General features: G+C 43.2%; 1 protein-coding gene across 1 annotated transcript in view; it reads left to right on the top strand.

The window, feature by feature from the left end:
• The window catches only part of Fhod3 (formin homology 2 domain containing 3), a 418,808-nt gene that overhangs the window by 268,459 nt on the left and 127,963 nt on the right, over positions 1–22,386 (top strand). Inside the window, exons 7-9 of the mRNA XM_035440244.1 lie at positions 6,161–6,255; positions 12,018–12,161; positions 17,483–17,724. Of these exons, the coding sequence (XP_035296135.1) occupies positions 6,161–6,255; positions 12,018–12,161; positions 17,483–17,724 (481 nt within the window). The remainder of the gene's footprint in view (positions 1–6,160; positions 6,256–12,017; positions 12,162–17,482; positions 17,725–22,386) is intronic.

Genomic DNA, 22,386 nt, shown 5'->3' with positions numbered 1-22,386 from the left:
AGGTCACCCTTGTATCCTGCCTTCTCTTCCCTGTCCTGTGTAACACTAACCCATAGATATTTCTTGAGACTTCTGCCCTCCTTTCCTCCATCCCATGCTGTGTCTAACTCAGGGGCCTTAGCATTTCTGACCTACCTCCCACCCCCAAAGTACAATCGGAAAATTCTTCATCATTCCTTCTAACCCTGTTAGCACCTACAGCATGAAAGCCAGTTGAGCCTTCCCGGGTAAGGGACCACCATCTCCCTTCTGGTCTATAAGACCCCTCCCTATCTCCTATGTTCCTGAAGCTCCCAAACAACCTTTCTCTCTGCCTATACTGTCGTCACTGCCTGTCTGTTGACCCGAGTATGTCCTGCTCATAAAGAGGGTCTCTTTCTCCCAGATTACTGTTCCAGCACTCACTCAGCCATCCTGAACAGATAGTCATGCTACATACAGGTAGAAAAGAGTGGAGTGGCGTGGACCACATGTAATCTCAGCACTGAGGAGGCTGAAGCAGGAGGATCACACATTGGAAGTTAGCCCAGTCTACCTAGAAAGACCCCTATTTGAAAAGAAAACAGAGAAGGAAGTAGCAGCTGTAGCTGAGTTGGTGTGAACCATGCTGTGGTCCACAACAATGTGAAGCCTTTAGATGAAATGCTAGGGTGCCTGTTTCATCTCTTGCTCATTTTCCTCCCTAAGAGGACCTAATTGTTCTTATCACTACCCCAAAGAAGGCTCAAATAAGTAAGAAGAAAATCTGAGTAATATTTTTTTTTCTCTTTTTGATTGCAATAGTAATACTTCACTTAAAAAATCTGGAAACCCCAGTCTACAGCTGATCCCAAATCACTTTTGATATCAACAGGCAGATGTGCTAACACGTTGATGTATTCCCGCCAATTTCAGTACCAACAGGCAGGTGTGCCAACACATTGATGATATATTCCCATCCAAGTCATGGACACTTATGAACAAAGCAACCATGGTGCTTTGTTGGGAGGAAGAGTGGCCTAGGTTGCACTATTTATTCAAACTGGTTATGTCTGACTCAGCCTTGCTCAGGACTCCCTTCTGATGCCCATTCAAAATGTGAAAGACAGTAGCTTCCTTGTTTCTTTGAAGGTCTGAGTTAACAAATGCTAGCCAGGACTATGAACTAAACATCTACACCTTTGCTCTGAACACACAGGCAGATGCTGGCCCTAGCATGGCTAGTCCAGGCCAGAAGTAACTCTTGGTCTCTCTGGGGACATACGTAAAGATGGCAGAGCCCCAGGCAGGGTCAGAGGCTGGAGTCCGGAAGGTCAGTCCCAGACCACAGCCACTTTCCATCTACAACATGTTTCTGTCTGGTACCAGACAGGAGATATCTTATAGTAAGAGCAGATTACAGGGCCAGCTAACAGTTCTGAATAAGGACAGCCAGCAGCTGAGAACCTATGTCTGGTTTCCCTAGAGCCAGGTTAGGTATTAGGGAAAACGATGATTCCCTTGATTTACCTTGCAGGATGTGTATTCCATCTGCCAGCTCTGGAGTTACTTTAGAACAATGGATGGACTTTTTAGTAGCATCTCTTAAATTGTGGGTATCTCAAGGACACTTGCCATTAGACCATGATATAGGACATCCTTTTCATAGCTTTGAGGTTCTCCTTTGGAGAAGGATCTGCTAGCATCTTTCTTCAGAGTTCCTCCTGTATAAAGGGCATGGTGTGGAGTGGGAATGACCCTCAGATGAACCTGGGGCTTTGTTTCCCACATGCAAGTTTCATTCCACAGTCCCAGCCTGAGGCCTCTACTATCCTAAGTCTCTCCAACAAGACAAAATGATGGCCATCTTTTCTCAATTAGTTAAAAGAAATTCCCATAGATTGTTTTCTCAGCTTGGTAGATTTCGCCTATAAAATTTTTTCAAACTTTGGCAACTGCTGTCATCTGCCTGCCACTAAACACGAAGAGCTGCAAACAAAGGAACATCACTAATAAAAAAAACACAGAGGACACTCATCATGTGTGACTCAATTGCATGCTTCTTCATGGATATGTGTGGTCTTGGCTGTGATTTTGTAATGCATACATATAGCGTCATCCTGGTTTACTGCTGGTAAAGTTGTCCCAGGATTCTATGATGGAATTAAACATACAAATGTGTCATGGAGTTCAGCAGAGAGCAACACAAATTCCAGGTGTTTCCAGCAGCAGGTTTTAGAACTGTCTCCAGTTCCCTCTCAGCTAGCCTGAAGCACAGCCTACATGCCAGAGATGACTGAAGGAGAGCTGAGCATGTCTATGTGGGCACACGTACAAATTGCCCATAAATTCTCCTCCATAGAGAGGCTCCAGACTCATTCCTTGGCAGGAGTGACTGGCATAGGAAAGTGAGGACAGTTGTCTTTCTATTTATTAGACAGCAAAACTCAGAATTGAGGAATCAGCAAATAAAACTAACAAAATAAATTAAAAGCCCTCAAAAAGTCATGAACGGATTCTTTTAGTGGCTTTATAGACATCATGCATGACCACCTATGAATTAACTAGAAGTGTGACATGGGCCTAGTGTAGGCCACTTAGAGAGCCTAGAAAGGAAGCAAAGTCCATCAAAGGAGCCCAGTAGTGTAGCTCAGTGGCAGATGCCCGTCTAGTGTGCATGAGGCCCTGCATCAATCCTCATTACTGCAAAACAAACAGACAAACCAAAAAATACATCATGGGTACTAATTAATATTTATGAATATGGATATGTGAACATTTTAAATGCCTCATTTGGCCTAGTCTGCTATACTTTTGCTTTGGGGCTAGAATAGAGATGTGAGTTTGATTAGCCCTGAATGTGTCATGGGATCACAGTTGTCTCCTCAGATCCTCAGGATCACCTTCACTCTTCTGCTGTGTGTGTGTGTGTGTGTGTGTAGGTCAGAGGTTGACTTAGGGTGTCTTCTTTAGTCACTCTCTGGATTATTTTTACACAGGGTTTCTGGCTGAACCTGAAGTGAGATCACCGATTTGTCTAGACTGACGGGCCAGAGAGCCCCAGGGATCTGTTCATCTCTGCCTCGGTACATGGGGATAATAGTCACACACCACCACATCTAGATTTGTCATGTGGGTTCTGGGAACCAAACCTAGACCTGGTGCTTGTGCACCAAGCACTTCATATCATCTGAGCCATCCCCCAGCTCTCTCTTGCTTATATCTTTGTCACTTTTTCTTTGGGGGTTGATATAGCCTGACAGGAAGAGAGGAGAGTGATTCATGGAAGCTTTAAGGAGACCATTGATTTGTCACTTTACTTTGTCACTCTCTTTCCTCAAGATTTGCCCTATGGTGGGTTAATCTAGGCAGAGTTGACAAGTCCCTCTGACATGTAGTATGCCTCTCTCACAGAGAGCTTGGGGAACAGTCAAGGTTATTCATGTCATACATCTTGGGTCCTATTAATTTGGTCCAACATAGCTTTTGAAGTTAATTTTTTTTCATTTGAACGTAAAGCGATGAGATATGACTTAATCCCTGTACATTCATAACACACATGATTATCACGAGATAAAGTCTAGCCATCCCTTCAAGCAATCCTGTCTCTGAGTCTACTTGAGGGTGTCTTGTGTGGTGAAGAATGCCCAAAGCATGGTGGAGGCTAGAGGTTACACACTTGAGCTGGATTTAACTGTTCATTGTCAGAAGTTTCTATGGAGACTATATAGATCTGTTACCTGGAAAGATCAGAATGTGCTGGAAGAATTGTCCAGCATGGTTTAACCATTAGCCAAACTCATGTTCAAGGCATCATGTTAAATGGTTTAATGCAAGGATCTATCAGGAGAATAAAATGGAAAATGTTTCAAACATGTATTCTATGTGTATATCTTTCATCTAAGTTAAGGAAGAGGCACTGTGCCTTGGTGGCAAGGGAGTACTGGCCTGGTGTCTTGTAGAGATGAGTGTTGTAGGTACTGGTGTCATCACTAGTCATGGCCATAATGACATTGACTGTTATTTGGGTGTCTGTGGTGCAACAGACAAAGCCAGGCTGTGTCCACACAGAGTTCAGTCATTATGCAAATATCTGAGTCAACTGTGTGCTGGCAAACATCAGGAGTCATGGACCGGGCTCTTGTGGAACTTATATTGCCATGTTTAGGGTGTAGGAATGGTGGACAGTGGATTGTGAGGGAGACAGATGATAATGACAGCATTGTCTTCTAATATACCCCATCAATGCTAAGAAAGGAAATAGAAATGCTTTGTCTCTTCGACACCTTGCAGTAATACCTTAAGACAAACACTTTATCTCAGCTTATAGATATGTCCCCAACCTCTGTGTGTGTGTGTGTGTGTGTGTGTGTGTGTTGGGGGATCTGGCCCTTTCCCTCTCTTTGGGATACCTGCCTCTGTTGCTTGGCTTTTCCTTCCCCAGGCCCCACAGAGTACATTGGATTCAAAATCAACAATAAGGAAGTACTTCTGAGTCCAGAATCACCAGAAAAATTAGAAACTACTGACTGCAGTGTTTTCTTCCAGGCACAATGCTCCAGTGAATTCTCCAGTATCTTCTGGGAGTGCTCTAGTCGTTGAGATTGATGCCCCATTAGAAACACAAGCAAATACTTAATGAATTTATCAGGACAGTGAGACCCAGGGTCTACTGGCTACTTTGGTTGGCTGCCTTGAAGGCTGAAATGGTCACTTTGTTGGCACTTGAAGGACAACTATACCCTAGTGTTAACCACAAAGGAGTTGAATGATAAATGTCAGGAGATAATTTGGTGGGTAGTGGGAGGGATAGCATGGCTGTGCATTCAGAGTTAAAAAGGGAGGCAGGAAATTTCTTGGGTCTAATTGGCTAGAGAACTCAGCTAAAGGATGATACTTCAGGTTAGCTCACTGGGAAAGCTGTTATATCTGTGTGTGCCATGTATTATAGAAGGTGCCTACTCCTCAGTCCTTCTGTCTTCTTTCTTTTCTTACTATGTGTATCTCCCCTCTCATTCTTGTAAGACTGTTCCATCTTAACATACTGAATGTCCCCTCAGAAATTACTACTGTTCTCAGACATTTTATCAACTCTGTGCTATATGGAAGGCATTGTGCTGAAAGTGTAGAGATGAACAAGAGTGATAACCATTTCTGCCTTTAGGAAATGTTTAAATCAAGGCCAGGATCAGCACTGTCACAAGCCATCCAAGGATCAGCATTTGGAAACTGCTGCACTTAGCAGCAAATTTACAAATTTACTTTATCAAGCAAAAAATAAGTAATATACTTTTGAGATAATTTATAGAGGAATAACACAGAAAGGTTCACATTCCAGCCCACCAACACAAGGACAAGCCCATGCCTCTGTCACTCCCAATATTATCTCAGGCATGGAAACCATGCCAAAAGACAGCTTTCTCCTTCATGGCCTCACACTTGACATGATGGTCTAGAATGTAAAGTATTTTCTAGCTCTATCCTGGAGGCTGGAGAAAGCTGCCTTCAGTAGTGGGGCTCACCTGGAAGAACCTCATATCCCAAGCCTTCCACAGCCATCCTCACTGAATCTCTCTTGCCAGCATCATAGCCATAGCTAAATATTTCTACCATTTCTCAGATGGTGGCTCCAAGCTTGTATCTATGTTTGTGCTTTTGTCTAGTAACTTCATTAGATTCCAAGCCCATCAAGGGAAGCTACCCATCAGACTCTGTACCTAGCTGATGCCCAGATAATATCTGTAACCTAAGGAATTAGAGAAAGTGTTCTTTCGCTCTAGATGCTTTCTAGAAAGCAATGCCACTGTTACTGCTTAAGACTGATAGAGTAAATAAAGGTCTCCATACCTTTCTCAGTGTGTGCTAGAGGACTTTCAGTGACTACTTATGAAGGGTTTTAGTCTGCATCCCAAAGTGTGTACATGAACAGACTTAAAAACTGTATATTAAATATAAAAAAGACTTCTCAAGAAAATAGTTATGAATACCGATGATAATGAACATGGGACAGGATAGTATACTGATTGCTAGGAAATACAGCTTATTAGAATAGACACAAGTCTAGCTTAAAGATGTGTCTACCCTTATATATGCAGTGATGGAAAGACATCCCTAGAGGAGAACTCCTTGGTAAAACTTCAGGGTGATTGAGATAATGGTATCACTGAATTGCTGTTTCTAATGATTTTTACTTTACTTGTAGGCATCAAACCCTGGTCCAATATCATGGAAATTCTGGAAGAAAAAGATGGAGTTGACACAGAGCTGTTGGTTTATGCAATGACCCTAGTAAACAAGGTTGGTTGATATGTGTTCTGGATTGAGTTGTGCCCCCCTTAAAAATAGGGGTTAAAGCCTTAAACCCTATGAAGAGTATCCTTGCAGATGTAACTCACCCATTAGGACAACTCTAATCAAATATGACTGATGGCCTTATAGGAGGAAGGGGTGGGGAAGAAAGTATGAACACATACAGGGAAGACAGCCATATGAAGACAGAGGCAGAGATTAGAATGGTATATCTGTAACCAAGGAGCACCAAAGTTGGCTAACAACCAACCTAGAAATAGTCAAGGAAGGACCATTTCATGGAGCTGTTAGATAGAACATAGCCCTGCTGATACCTTAGTGTCAGACCATGAAGTTCTGATGTGTTAAGACACCTAGCTCATGGTAGCTAGTCACAGCAGCTGTAGGAAACTGATACCATGTGAAAATGTAAAACTTTCCTTGTGAGCTACAGGTGGTGATTGGAAGGCAATGCAAGAAGGGTAAGAAGGCGTTTCATACCAAGTCCTACCCTTAATGACATTTCCCCATTAGAATTAGCAACTTGACTTGGAAGAAGTGATTCACAGGTCAGGGAAACAGACTTCTTATTTATTGAATTCTAATTCTTACACGGAGGTAAGGAAGGATCCTGGAGGCAGATCCCATCTTCTTTATGTTGTCATGACCTCATCTTTGTGCTCTTATAACTTCCATCATATCCCTTTCTGGTCATCATTTTGTAGGACAGTTGCAGTCCTTTGAGGACATCCTCAGAAGTACTACTTGGGGAGAGGTATTCCAACAAGCTATTCCAACAAGCTGTCTTGGTGTTAAGGTCCCTTCATTCAGATTGTCCTACCATATATCTCAAGCATCATTAGCACCACCCTGAAGATTTTCCTAAAAGTAAAAAAAAGATTTTCCTTAGACTGTTGACCATGAGTCTATAGAATCAACTACAGTGATGAGGAGTAAGGCTTTGGAAGGTCCCAGAATCCTTTGTTGGGATGTAACTAGAGACCTTCTTCTATTGAACAGAAGACATATTTATAGTGAGCAATTTATGTGGGTGCTGGGAATTGAACCCAGTTTCTCTAGAAGAGTAGCCAGTGATCTTAACTGTATGACATCTCTCCAACCCCTGTATTTACTTACTAATGAAGTATTTGCTGGTGGGTGCTGAGCTAGCTCTTACATGGTTATGACAGGAGACAGCCACATTTTGAATAATAATCATAAGGTCTCTTTTATTTTCAAGTCTGTTCCTCACTTTACTTTGCCTTGTCATTTGAAGTTTGGTTTTTGAAGATGAAACTTACCTTGTTCCTGTCCTTTACAGTCACTGACCTGCTCTGTAGATCTCTGAATTCAGCAAAAATAAAGATTCCCTCTTGCCCAGTGTTCTATGCTGTAACTTTATATTTTTCATTGGCTGAGACTGTGGTCACTTTCCTTACTGTGGCATCAGCATGTGGGCACGCTGTTGTCAATCACTGACAACACTCACCCTCTGATGGACATGGTGTGGCACAAACTAGAGACTCTCGCTTGCTGTCTACCCAAAAAGAGTTCTCTCCTTAAAGGGATACAAGTTTATTCTAGAGCCAAATTTGAGTGATTCTGTTCCCAGAACAGAGACATAGGTTAATTCAAATTCCATATTCTAAGGTGGAAGCAGCTTCATGAAGTTTTATAGTTTTCAAAACAATAAAGTCACTAATCAAAACAAGTTTAAAATACATTGTTAGGCACATCAGAAAGGTGGTTACAGCAATATGGGGGAAGGTGTTCTATAGGCTTCAGATGCTAGCTGATGACATTCTTAGCTTTTGAATTGGTGAAAGTTAGGGGTTTGTTAATAGATTCCAAAGGGGTTTTGCCTATTAGTCAGCTGTTGTCTGTCAGCTTATTAGTTCTGAGACTGAGATGGGCAAGGAATGACTATTTGGGGGACTAAAGCTAGCCAAGGTAAGATAATGAGTCTCTGGACCTGCAGCATCTCAAGATCTCCACTTCACAGCAGTAGTAGTAAGTCTATCAGTCTAGGCAGGCTCAGCTTTCCCTTAGGAATTCTTGTTGACATGCCTTATCTGTGCCTACCCTGATAGATTTTACTGTCAACTTGACATAAGATGAGTCACCTAGAAAGAGAAAAACTCAAATGAAGAATTTCCTTGACCAGATTGGCCTATGGCCATGTCTGTAAAGGAACTGTCTCTACTGATGATCGATGTGGGAGGGCCCAGCCCTCTGTGGGCAGCACCATCCCTAGGTGGACTTAGGCTATGGATCCAAGAAAGGCAAACATGAGTCAGAGAACAGGCTAGCAAGCAGAATTCCTGCCTGGGTTCCTGTGCCAAATCCCCTCAGTGATGGACTGTGACCTGGAAGGGTGAAACAAATGGACCCCTTCCATACCTAAGTTGTTTTTGGTCAGTGTTTTGTCAAAGCAACAGAAAAGCCAGCTAGGACAATGCCTGTTTTTTACACATGGAGAAGGCCCCAGGAGAGGCCATTCCAGACAACAACTCCTGAGAAAGCCCACAGACTACTGCCACTCAGAGGTCATTCTCCTTTATTGAATTGCAGTTATATTTATGGCCCCAAGGAGTCAAATGCACCAAGCTACCAAACAGAGTAGCAAACTGAAATGTTAATGTAAGTCTGGGAAAAACAAAAATACAAAACACCAGATTCTAAAGTCTGGGAAATTACGTTGCAAGTTGGGTGGTTTCTAACCAGAATCAATTTCAACAAAATAAATGTTGGTATAATAACATGAATTTTAAAACTGACATTTTCATGATAAAACAAAGGCAGTAAACCATAGCCTGCCTTGTGTTCTGAGACCAGAGTGGCTTTTGTTGTTGTTGTTGTTTACCAGAGACATCAAGAAAACCCTCTGCCTTTCCACATCCCTACCCAGGGATGTCTTGAAAAGAACTGAGGGAAGCAGATGTCAAAACGAGACCATAACCTTCTCTGCCATAGCTGAAATCCTCCTGGGTCTCTACCCTTGCTTGGAATGGGGTCTCATGTACTAGTCACCACACACAAGATAGGTAGATGAGAGGGTGGCTAACAGTGGGACTCCAGGGAGCTCTGGGAAGAGCCATTGTTTCATTAGGGCCTGGGGATAGTTAATCATGTGGGATTCGGGCTAAGTAGATAACTTTTTTAAACATTTAATTTTATTGCTTTATAATTTGAAATGGACCTTTCCCTTCTGGTATGTAGCTGTATGAGTTTTAACACACATACAGAAGTGGTTTGATCGCACAGCTAGGATACATAAAAGTTCCATCTCCCTTGAAAATCTCACCTGTATTCTTTTATAGACATTTAAACCCCCTTGGCAACCACTGATTTTTTGTATGATAGTATAATCTTGTCTTTGGAGTCAAATGGAATCTTGTAGTATGTAACCCTTAGAGGGTGGCCTCCTTCCCATTGTATAAAACACACTCAGGTGTTTTACTGTGTATGCTAATGACTCACTACCTTTGGGGGTATATATGATTGTGCTGCACAGGTACACCCCAATATATTCACCCATGTGTCTTTTAAGGGAGACTAGGGATCTCTAACTTATCCTGTGGTGGAGATTGAAGGTCACAGCTCTTAACTTCCATGGGTGACACTGAGGAAAGTGTGGGAGCATGGGCTTTACCACACTGGTTTTGTCCCATATAAAGGGTTATCCTCTGAAAACTCAAGGAGAGACAAATTTCTTTGAAGACAGAATTTGGCCTCTGATTAATGCCAGTAAAGAATTTTTAGTGACAGATCCTGGCAAGACAAAGTCTGCAAGAAAATGGAGGTCAGGAATGCCAGATGTAAGACAGCTGTGGGGCGTTCCCAACCACAGGAAACTCATGCCTCCAGGACTTGCTGGCAAGGCCATGGTCTTTGCCAGCTGTAGGTGTCTTAAGAGGCCCAGGTGGTAATAGGGCGAGGGGTAGCTGAACATATTATAGCAGTGGCTTGGAAAAGATGACTTTGTGTTTTGGATGAGGGTCCTTCCTGCACAGGGGGAAATACCACAGTCCCACTGTAGCCTATGTGTATACTGGAGGGCCACAGGCTCAACCCAAACTCACCTTTTTCATAATGGAATGATGAAACTATGCTGCTTGCATCTTCAATTCTGTTCCTGTTACTTGGCAAAGGCTTCACATCTGCCTGTTGTGGAGAGCTGGCTGTTCAATTATTTAAAAGCTCCAGGGTTTTTAAGTGAAGAAGAACCTATGGTGCTGGGGAGATGGTTCAGTCAGTAAAGTGCCATAAGAACAGGAGAACTTGAGGATCTGAGAGTGGTCCTTAGCATCCATGTAAAGGCAGGTTGGTATGTGTGAGATAGGAAGATTCCTGAAGCCCATTGGCCAGCTAGTCTAACTGAATTAGTGAACTCCTAGCTCAGTGAGACACCCTGTATCAAATGTTAAGTTGGAAAGCCATTGAGGAAAACACTGGAACAACAACAAAATAATCCTCTGGCCTACACACACACACACACACACACACACACACACACAGAGAGAGAGAGAGAGAGAGAGAGAGAGAGAGAGAGAGAGAGAGAGAGAGAGACCCTGTTGACTCCACATATGGGAGTGGGGAAGTGGAGAGAGTGGAGGCAGTCCATCTAGCCTGCCTTCCTTGAGTTGCCTACTCTGTAGTAACGTGGTTTGGGGTATCCAGTTATCCTCTCTGCTCCTACCTAGCATTACCATCCCCCACTTCTTGTCCTCTAAAGGTTTGAGTTTTTCTGGAAACCAGGGGGTGAGCTTATGGTGACTATAAGAGTTGGTGGCTCTGAGTGGGGCTTCCCCCCAGTCTACAGTAATTTCTGGTCACCTGTGAAATCCCTCCCCTCTCTGAGCCTCCAGCTCCCTCATATGTAAGATGAGGGGCTTGCACTACCTCACAAGGCTTCTTGTGTTCTGAGCAGGACCGTGCTGAGGGTATCCTCCTATAGGAGAGGCAGAATTAAGATAAGCCCCCTCCCCACCCCAATGCCTTGTCTTTTTGACTTTAGATTGCTGTTTTGAAATTTCTCATGGTTCCCAATGTTTCATAGAGCAAAGAGAGGCCCTGCTGAACTTTCATAGAAGAGAATCAATAAATTATTACTCATACTGCTGTGTTGATTTAAAATCAAGAAACACATTAAATCTCCACTGTCACGTGACAAATCCCAAAGCTTGGTCACTTAGAGCAATGCACATTTTTCACTTCGAAGTTCCCAAGGGGCAGGAGCCCAGACTGGTCCTTACTAGATTGTTTGCTCAGGGTTTCTAAGTCTGTAGTCAAGACATTGGCCAGGACGGACTCTAGCAGCTTTTTGTGGTTGTCTGCTGGACTCCTTTCCATACAGCTGTTCAGTTCATTGAGTCTTGCTCTGTCTTCCAAACCAGCCTGAGCTCAAGGGAGACCTATGCCCTCTTTTAAAGGGTTTGTCCACTTACCAAGGAAGACTATCTGATTTGGAATCTTGACAAACACCTTCTAAATCCCTTCCCCTAGGTAGTCTAATGATTAGTTCAACACCTCACCCATAGGAGTTCCCAGCCCCCACTGGGATGCAGGGGCTCCTTCTGCACTCTATCCCAGGGGCAAGAGTCCTGAGTTCACTCTGTTTGCTCCCAGATTTCGTCATTGAATGAGTTTGTCATGTGTCTTGCACTGTTGTGGGTTGTTAGAATTGAGGATGCTGGCTACCACATAAACATGTCTTCATTGCCTTGTGACATTCCCCTAAGATATGGCTGTATGCTATTCTTCTCTTGTAGACATTGGCAGGGCTGCCAGATCAAGACACCTTCTATGACGTGGTAGACTGCTTGGAGGAGCTGGGCATCGCCGCTGTGTCCCAGAGGCACCTGAACAAGAAAGGGACAGATCTGGACCTGCTGGAGCAGTTTAATACCTATGAGGTAGCAGAATTCTCCTTTTTTAAGTCATCCTCAGAATCAACAAATGTCAAAGGGTGATGTCACATGTTCTCCAGACCAGGGTTCTAAGTGTGGTACAGGGCTTCCACACCATGAGAAAGTTTGTAGAACTGCAAGCTTTTGGATCTTACTCAGGCTTCTAGAATCAGAAACTCTAGGAGTGGGGACAGAAATCTTGTCCTCACAAGCCTTCCAGGAGACCCCAATATGTGCTCGAGCTTAGGAACCTTTGACACAGAGGAAACTCAGAGCTATTCTGTTTTGAAGCACATGTGCTCTGTTGTCAGTATGTGTACTCAAGGAGAAATCAGGTATAGAGGCAGGGTCAGGGATGAGGAAGGAAAGGGAGGGAGGGAGAGGGAGCTAGGGGGAGAGGAGGCCACTCCCCTGCATAATATGTAATGTGATGTGAAAATTCATGGGTATTTTGGGAAAATCTCATCCCCCATTTTAAAGACAGAATCTCATGTAGCCCAGGCTAGCCTCAGACTCCACATGAGGCCAAAGGTGACCTTCAACACCAAATCCTCCTGACTCCACCTCCCAAGTGCTAGGATTACAGGTGCATGTCACCATTCCAGGAACATAAAACAGTGCTTTAAAGATGCTATGCAACATTGTGCTTTCTTCTGTGTTTGCTCTTGCCTTATTAAAGTGCTTTTCTGTTTGCTATGGTATGTCACAAGGAAAATCAAAATTAAACATTAAACCTCATTGCTTGTATTCATAACATGTGATACCATTTAAAATACAAATATGACAGTATTTAAATTGTAGGCAGAGTTGTCAGAATTTCCTGGCTCATGTTGGGAAGCTGCTGTTTACAAACAGCTCCGTCATATCGGGACGGAGGAAACAGTGTGGGAATCATCTACTTTTCTTTTGTTTCTGGATGAGTGTGCATTCTTTGGCTTGCTGGTCAGTAATGAATGGCTGGGTATAGAAGGAGCCCTGATGTCTGTCCATTCATGTTGGTCTGAACGGCTGGGTGTAGAAGGAGCCCTGATGTCTGTCTGAACATGTTGGTCTGCGTTATCATTCAGCATACGTGATTGGCTAATACAGGAAAGTAGCGGGCTTGGAAAGGATGTGAGAGAGCTCCCTTCTCTGTATTCATCTACTGATGTGATTCTCATGGAAGCAAGCTCTGGGGGTTGCTTGGTGGTGGGTATTGCTGCCTTCCCATTCCATAGTCTACCTAAGTGAGGCTTGTACATGGCCACAGTTGCCACTGATGCCTTTGATGGTTCCGTTACTCAACTCCCCTCTTTCGTGCATATGGAAATTGGGTCATCTGAGGCACCTTCCTTTACCTTCTTCTCCTGTCTATGTGGGGTTTTTCCTATCCTCTATCTGACAAACTCCCCAAGTGTCATCTCCATGAAGCCTTGCTCCCGGTTTGCACTGTTATGAGCTAATGTCTCTGTCCAGCAGTTCTCGTGACAGCCTTGTCTGTCACTTTGAGCTACCCTGGGTCCTGTGTCCCATGCCTCCTCCTAACACACAGCTGCCTAGAGTTCATTAAGTGCTTGGGTGACTGCTGCCTGCAAGCATCACACATGTATATGCCAGTGTTGCCAGGCACAGGGCCAGCGAAGGGTAGAGTTTATTCCGATACCCAAGTAATAATTCAGGGTGACAACCACATGCTTTGGATAGCAGACAGAGTCTGCATCCTCATTCCTATCTGAAAGTTAAGGCATTTTAGAAAACATTTACTGACATAGGCAGCCAATTTTAAATATGTGCAAGGAGAGCTAGAAGAATCACCATGCAAATCCAATACTTTCCTCAAAAAGACTTTGAATTTTAAAGTGTCTCCGGAAAGCTTGGGTAGACTTCTAGGGTGCTTCCTAATGGGGCAGGATGTCTGGTGGCCACATGTCTCGGGCTTTCTGGGACAGGCCTCATTTCATGTAATTTAATTCCATTTCAGAAAGGTGATTTGATCCATGTTTAATTAAATTCAATGAAATTTCTTTACCACATGTGAATTTTCAAATTCATAAATGTCCGAAATAAAAATCTTTTGTTGGATCATATGTGTTAACTTTGGGTCTTTTTCTGTAAAAGGAAAGACATCTTGCTGCTGGAGACTTTGGGCTGAAAAAAGCAATAGCTGATACTTTTACAGCTTGTTAACAAATGGTTCCCCCTCCCGGAGAGCTTTCCATCTCATAGGTGATTAAAAATATCACTTATCTTTTGCTGTGTAACAAACACACCATAATCAACTGGTATAAAACAATACTCACTCATCTTGGTCCTTGGAATCAGAAATTTGGCCTGGCTCAGATAAGATATTTTCAGGTGGTTTGGCTACCTTAGTGGGCCTAAAAGGTCCCACTAAGCCTTGATCATCTGGCTTTCAATTTGATTTAGATTCTTGTCGAGGCCACATGCACCTCACCTAAGAGCTGAACTGAATTGTGTAGGTGTGAAGCAGCAGTGTGGAAAAGGGTCTGTTTCTAGGAGGTCTGCCTGTCATGGGTCACAGCTACATTATGCTAAAAACTCAGAGAAATGATAGTGGTTTGAGCCCCATTAAAAATGTTGAGATTGCTCAAAGCAAGTTATACAGCTATGCCTAGACTCGGGGTGGGAGGGGATGACACAGGGTGTCGTGAAAGTCACTGGAGACCTAACACTGCACAGTCATCAGTGTAGCTCACTGGTGGAACATGCGCTTAGCATGCACAAGGTCCAGCATTCCCTCCCAGCACGTCCCATCAAAAATTAGTATTTGATAATATTAAGATGTTATTATGTTAAGTAGGACAATAATAGGGTAGTTATGGTTTTAGCAATCTTTTTGGGATATATGTTAAAATATTTACAGATGATAATGATATAATCTTAGACATTTCATTGAAAAATGGGCCATATGGTTTAGGGCAAAAAGTGAGATGTAAATGAGCAAATAGTGATTCTGAACTGACAACTGTTAGACTGCTGTGAGTGATATACATATCACAGTTTGTACTGATTCCTGTCTGTTGTGTATGTCTGAAATTTCCACAGTTAAAACAGGTTTAAAATACTTTGAAAGGCTCACAGTGAAACCACCCACCTCTGGATATTTACTGAAAAGCATGAGAATCAATGATATCAGCAGTCTTGTAATAATTGCAGCGTGATTCACTGGAGATTCTCTTCTTGTTCTTATTTACAAACAGAGGCTTGTTATACAGTCCAGGCTGGCTTTGTACCTGGAATGCTCCTGCCTCAGCTCCCAAGCTGCCAGGACTATAGGCCACAACACCTGGCTGCACTCTTTCTCCTCCCCCTTCCTCCTCTTCTTTGACAAGTGTTTTGTCGTGGTTCTGAATCCAAAACATTCCTGAATGAATTATGCACCACAGTGCTGCCTAGATCATTGCCTCAGATTCTTCTCTTCACTTGTACTTTCTGGTCCATCTCCCTTTTCCTCGACATGGGGCAGTGAAAGCGACTCCCGGCACACTGCTTCTCTGGAAGGCACTGTGAGTGGAATGTCACTTGACCCTTGGACCTTTGAGGTTAGTCAAGGAATTAGAAATATCTGAACTGTGCTTTAGACCCACTCACATCACTGCAAATGTGTGCTTAATAAGAAACAGTCAACACTTCGGGTCAGGCAGAGTTCAGATGGGCTAAGGGCATCTGTCAGAAATGGAGGGCAAACCAGACTGGAAACACTCAGAAAGGCTGCCACCGGTGAGGTGTTCTCATTCCCAAACTTGCCCACACAGTGCCACTTAGGGTTTTAAAGTTGAGATGACAGTTGTGACTTGCCAAACATTGAACTTCACTTTTAATGTTTATGCTTCCACATAAGACTCTTGGGAATGGGAATTTCCAGTGATGAGCCTCGGGTGAACTCAGTTCTTGCCCCAAGCCTTTTAACAGTGTGTTTAGGAATGAATTCTAGGGAATAAAATGACCAAAAGATTGTCAAATCACTTTCACATATCTGAGCACTCATTATAAAATATGTCTGTCACTTAGATAGGTCATACCAAATCTGTCTTATCTAAATGCTGGGGTTAGAGGAAATAGGGGACAAGGGTGGAGGCAGATGACCTGCTGTCTATCAACTGTGTGTCTTGGGGCTGTTCTCCCTGTCAGGGGAACACAGGTGTGAAAATGTCAGGTGATTTCTTCCTTGGAAGCCAGCTTTCCTGATGTGGGGACATACAATTTCCTCAACTCTCTATCCCCTCTTTATTTCTCCATTCTCTTACTGGGCAGGATTAAGTTGTAAACATCTTCAAAACAAGAAAACTTACACATTTGGGGATGCATGGGACCATGTGACTCCATAGCTGCTTAGTCTACCGGCTACAGGGCTTAGCTGATCCTGGTCCAGCTGGACTGAAGGTTGTCTACCTGGTGGTTCATAGAAGAGCTTGGGAGCTTCCGGTCATCTCCCTCAGTGTGGGTCAGAGGAGGAACTCACTGCTTGAGTACTATCCACAGAGAAGCTCCCCTCCCTTGATATTCTCAACAAGAGACCAGAGACTGTGTGACTTGCTACAGGTCACATCTAGTTCATTAGTGGCAGAGCCGATGTGTACACAAAGGTATGCTTAGCACAAAAGGAGGTGCTCCTATTGTCTAGGTTGACAGGCAGAAGACATGAAAATCAAACTAGACAATGATGATAAGAAACACAGATAAGCAAAGCCCATGGTGGGGAATGATGAGAGAGGCTGGGGAGCAGAGCTTGCCACCAGAGTACGCTCAGGCAAGTAACACATCTAGGACAGACAGCAGGGTATAATCTAGGACAGATGGAGCTGGAAAGCTTTAGAGCATCATTTAGTGTGGAGCACAATGAGAGCTGGATACACCAGGCCTCTGCAGAAGGAACCACAAAGACCTGCATAAAGTAGCCTTTGGGTATGGCGCCAATTGGCTCAGATTTCCCCCATAGAATCCGCAGTGGCAAAAAGTGTCAATCCCAGAACAGATCTTTCCTTTTAAAGTTGACTTTCTCAGGCATTTAGCTACAGTGGTAAAAATCTGACTAAAACATTTAGATTTCAGATAATTTCATATATTTCTCATACTTAGTTGTCTCTTCTGTATCTATTTGATCCATGGAATGCATAGTGACAGGCACTGTGCAATCCCAGATTGAGTTTGACTTCTGGACACATGTAGAAGTCACTTTGAGATTGAGTAGAGGCCTGAAATATAGGGAAAGGAACAGAAGCAACAAAAAAAGCAGTTTTAAATCCACTTAGAGGGACATACAGTCACAGTCCAGGCCTGAGAAAAGTTATCAAGTTTGACTTGCCTGATACACTCTGCTTTTTCAGGTGGCACTCAGGCATGAGGATGGGGATGAGACAGCCGAGCCACCCCCAAGTGGGCACCGGGACCGGAGGAGGGCCAGCATGTGTTCTGGTGGCAGTGTGGGCGAGCACCAGGGCCTTGACCGAAGAAGGAGCCGTAGACACTCGATCCAGAATATCAAGAGCCCGCTGTCAGCTCCCACCAGCCCCTGCTCCCAGTCCATCCCTGCCTTCAAGCCCAGCCAAGTTCGAGATCTCTGTGAAAAGTAAGCTCAACCCCAGTGAAAGGGAGGGAATGCCACTGGGGAGCGGGAGAAAGCCTGCAGGTCATGTGTGCTGACCATAATTCCCTTCCCTCTAGATGGTTAGGGCCTCCTGGCCTTGCTTCCTGCCTCTCCTCTACCACTAAACCATTCCTCCCTCGGAGAACTTCCCACTCAAGCTGCTGCTGATGGCAAGCATAGACTTGACCTTGCCAAACTCATTTAGTATTTTATAAAATAGCAAAGAATTCAAAATACAAAACCATGGCCTAGAAATAAATGGTATGCCACACAGAAATGCAAGACTGGCTTGACATAATGTAGCCTTTCACAGATTGGCTTTATCTATACATATGAAATATGTGAATATATATGAATATATATATGTATATGAATTTAAAGATCTCTTTATGTGCTCATTTCACCATTTAGTCACTCAGGAAACATTTTAATTGAGTGTCCATTATAGGTCAGGACCATTCAAAGGTACAAAGACACATAACACATGTACACAACAAAAGTGTGATCTTTATCCTTGTGAATCCCACACCTAAGCTGGGGAAAACAGAATCAGGCAGATAGAAAGACACAGAGGGACCCATAGACCTAAGAGAAATTATATGGGTTCGCAGAAAGGAAGCTTGAGTGATTGCATGTGGTAGCATGGAGGGACTGGAGAGGAAAGCAGGTGCAGTAGAAGGGTGGCTGGGCTTCTCGAGCCCTGAGAAATGTGCTCCAGGTGAATACGGCCTAGGTGCTGGAATAATGGGCCACAGAGGTTGACCACCCCATTCATGGCGTTGAGGCAGGATGCAAGTCATGTTCATATCAGTATCGATGGCTCCGCCATTCTCTCTCATCCTGGAAATACTTCTAGGAGTCAAATTTAGCTTACCTGGCTGCATGGTGCAGGAGAAAATAATTCAGAATACACCAGACTACCTTTAGAAAGTCCATCATCAAGAATTTGTGTCCCTTCCCTGCCCCTATCGCAGAGAGAATAACCCACCATCTCCATCATCAAGACATAGCTCACACAGTCTGGTGCTCATGTGTCTGTTAACCAGGAAGCAGGAGGGTTCGGGTTTGAGAGTCACGTACAGCATGCACCATCCCTTTCTATGTCATGGACCCAGAAGTTCTGTTTCTGAGTTTGTGTGACCAGCTCTACTCTAGTGAAATCCCAAATTTCTCAATAGATTGAAATGAAGATTTACCATGAGCATTGCATTTTGTTACCCAGGATCTTGAAGAAACTAATCCGGGGCTGAACCACAGTGCACCTGAAGCACTCTCCCAGCACTGCCCCTAGCTAGCAGCCTGAGGAATTGACTCAGAGGAGGTTGAGGAAAGTGTACACAGTAATTGAAAACTGTTTTAAAAATTAGAGGAGATGCTGAAGGCAGGGGTGCAGGTAGCCTTGTTGGCCTCGATGGTTCATCACTCTGTCTGATTCATGTGTACTTGTTTCTGGCCTCTTTACTCCTCTTCTGCTTTTCAACGGTTCTTACGTTGTACACTTGAGTAACAACATCTTCTGATACAGTGGAAAGGATGACAGCAGTTCAGGGGACTGTCTTGAGAACAGTTCATTGTCTCTAAGTTCTGGTCTCAGCAGGAATTGAATCTGGGATGGGGAGTGGACGTAGAGACACTGCTCTAAACAACGCTTGGTTTTTTCTTTTCAAATACTATGCAGTTTTCATTGTGCTGAAGTTATTGCTTTAATGTAAATTTCATAGCATTTGGGGAAAATGTTTTCTAGTTTGTAGAAATAGGAAACACTAAAAAGAGCTAGGGAGAGCTCAGCATAGAATGCTTGCCAGACTCATGTGAGGCCCTGAGTTTGATCCTTAGTACTGCAAAAATAAGTAAATGAATGTAAATTAAAAATACAAACCTGAAAAGAGAAGACATCATTCAGCCTTGTAACTTTGAAATAACTCTGTCCATAAAGCCCGTTGGAGAGAGTCTGGGATGGCATGGTGATTGTGCAGACTGCAATGGGGGAAGGGTGGCAAAGAAGAAAATGGGAAATGGTCCCCCGTGTTATTACCAGTGTCACCTGCTCAACATCTGTGACCTAAAATAGTACTTTATAATCAAGCAGCTGTTAGGTCCCATCCCTTGGAGGCCCAGGAAAGAAAGCCTGTGAACATACTCGCTGATGGTTTGTATCAAGGTTCCTGCAGATGCCACGTAAGAGGAGTCAAAAGCTGGATTTTATCCTTCTGTGACACAAGTGATACCACATTCTTGAGAAGATGGGAGAAACACAAGAGGTTAGAGAAGGTTTCGTGTTGTACAAAATGTGGTGTGGGTGGAGCTTATATCATTTGAATTTAGTTCTCATTAAGACCCCTAGAACAGGAAAGTAGGATAAATGGTAGACTTTTCCATGGACAGCGGGGGTAAGGGGTGGCTGAGCCATGAATTAAACTCAAATCTTGACTCTCGATGTTCAAAGCTACTTCCCACCTGCCCACTCTTAAACATATTCATTGAACAAGACTTTACATGTCAGACTCTTTAGGAAATACCATACCATATGAACATGTCTTTATTGAGGTAAATATTAAAATTCAGGAAGAATTGAAAAGGATAGCACATCAAGTTTCCTTAAAGACATAAGCCTGCAAGATTATTACTATCGTTCTAGTAATGTTACTGTGGCCCTGAACCCATATTCCTGTGTCATGGCTTCTGCACTGGCCGTTGGCCAAGTAAGGTTTATTGATCATCATCTGTCATCTGAAAAAAATTTTATATGATGTATGTACCATAAAGAATTTCATCTCTGTATTTAATTTTTGCAAATTTGATTATAAGAAGAAAAGATTAGAGCATTTTCATTTACTACTGAGAAAATTATTTGGGATCATCTAATTAGCAAAAATGAACAAACCCCCCAAACTCCAGCAGGTATCTGACTCATATTGTTACCGTTCCTAGAACTAAAATGTTCTTGAATTTGTCTAGTCTAAAGCAGGAACCCAGTGGAGTGCGCATACAGGCCGGGGCTCTGTCTTTGCTGAGCTTCCCACTCTACCCTGTTTTCTACCTCATTAGGACAGTCTCTGACCTTAATCTGCTTTCCTAAACATGCACCTGTCCAGCCAGGAGCTTGCTCTCAACACACGATAGATCTCCTTCTGCTCTGTCTTCCGTGTTTCTGGTATGAAACACTGTACAGGACCTAGTGTGCAACTCCGAATTCCATCCCGTTAGTTGCACACAACATTCCACTCTTCAGAGGTAATTCTGGACTTCACTAAGTCAACTGATGCTTGCATGGCACCATCTCAGTCATGTGTATATTTTAAGGACATGGAAGAGTGACCTGGCGAATTGTGCACAATGACATCTGGCTAGGGAATGGAAGATATAGACTTATACCATGTGCACCAAAGGGCAGTGATGGCTGGCTGTCATGTAAATTTCATATGTCATGAAATATTAATCTCCTGGTGTTTTTCAACTGTTAAAAATATAAAGTACATACTAATAATGCTCAGGCTCTCCAAAACAGATTTTAGGCCAAATTGAGCTCATTGGTTGTATGATACCAACTGCTGTTCTCAGGGGCCAGATATTTTTAGAGAAATGGAGGGGAAATGGGTGGAAATTGCCAATGAGGAATATGTGAGGAAGGAGAGGGAAACCCACCATACCATATGAGAAGACTGTGATCTTATAGTTGGGGTTACAGCAAGAAAGTAAGAGGAAGCTTAAATGTGGCTCAGTTGGTAGACAGCTTGCATAGCATGCACAAACCCTGGGCTTGATCCCTGGCATCACAAAAGCCAGATGTGGAGGTAGTCCTGGCACTCAAATAGCAGACACAAAGATCAAGGGTTCAAGGTCATCCTCAGCTACATAGCAAGTTTGAGGATAGTTTGGGATAGATGAAACCTTGGAAGAAAATTTCATGAAGAGATTATTAAGTTCTTGTTGATAACAGATCAACAGGTGAAGTTAAAGCTGGGTGGGTGAAAAGTTGGGGTAGGGGAAGTACAGAGCTTGTTGGGAGGAAAAGGCTAATGACAGATGCAGGGGAAATAGGGCAGTTAGGGAGGTTACAGCAAGATAAGCTTAGCTCTAGTGACCCCTAAGGAAATAGTTCTCAACCAGGGGTGAATAGGTATGTTTTTGGTTCACTACTGATGTTGGAGTGCTGCAGGCATGTGGTAGGACAAGTCCAGGAATGCTGTCCCATCATGCACAGGACACCCCTCACTGAAGAATTAGATTTCTGCAGCATGTGAGTGATGTATCTGGGTCAACACCTTAATAGGCTCAAGTAAGTGGCTGGAATTTTCACCTCCTTCTTGGGATCCTTCCAGAGTTGGGAAGAGCTGTTGGACAAAGTAGCTTTTTTTTTTTTTTTATAAGAACATAGGACTCTTTATACCTGCCTCAATGCTCAAATCATACAAACTTTGGATCAAAATTAACTTTATTCAGAAAATATTGTGAATCAGTTAAAATTTGAGTCTGTCCATGATATTCCTGCCATAAAGATTTCATTGGCATTTTACAACCACCACTGAGATGGCATGCATTTATTTATCTTATTTATTCATTTATTTAAGCAAGAATGAAAATGTGGAACATCTTACCTCTTGCTTAGTCACTCTGGAATATGTAGATTATAGCAGAATCCTT

Source organism: Cricetulus griseus, chromosome 2 (genome assembly GCF_003668045.3).
Source record: "Cricetulus griseus strain 17A/GY chromosome 2, alternate assembly CriGri-PICRH-1.0, whole genome shotgun sequence".
In the NCBI taxonomy this organism is placed as follows: domain Eukaryota; kingdom Metazoa; phylum Chordata; class Mammalia; order Rodentia; family Cricetidae; genus Cricetulus; species Cricetulus griseus.
This window is presented reverse-complemented; position numbering and strand designations above follow the sequence as displayed.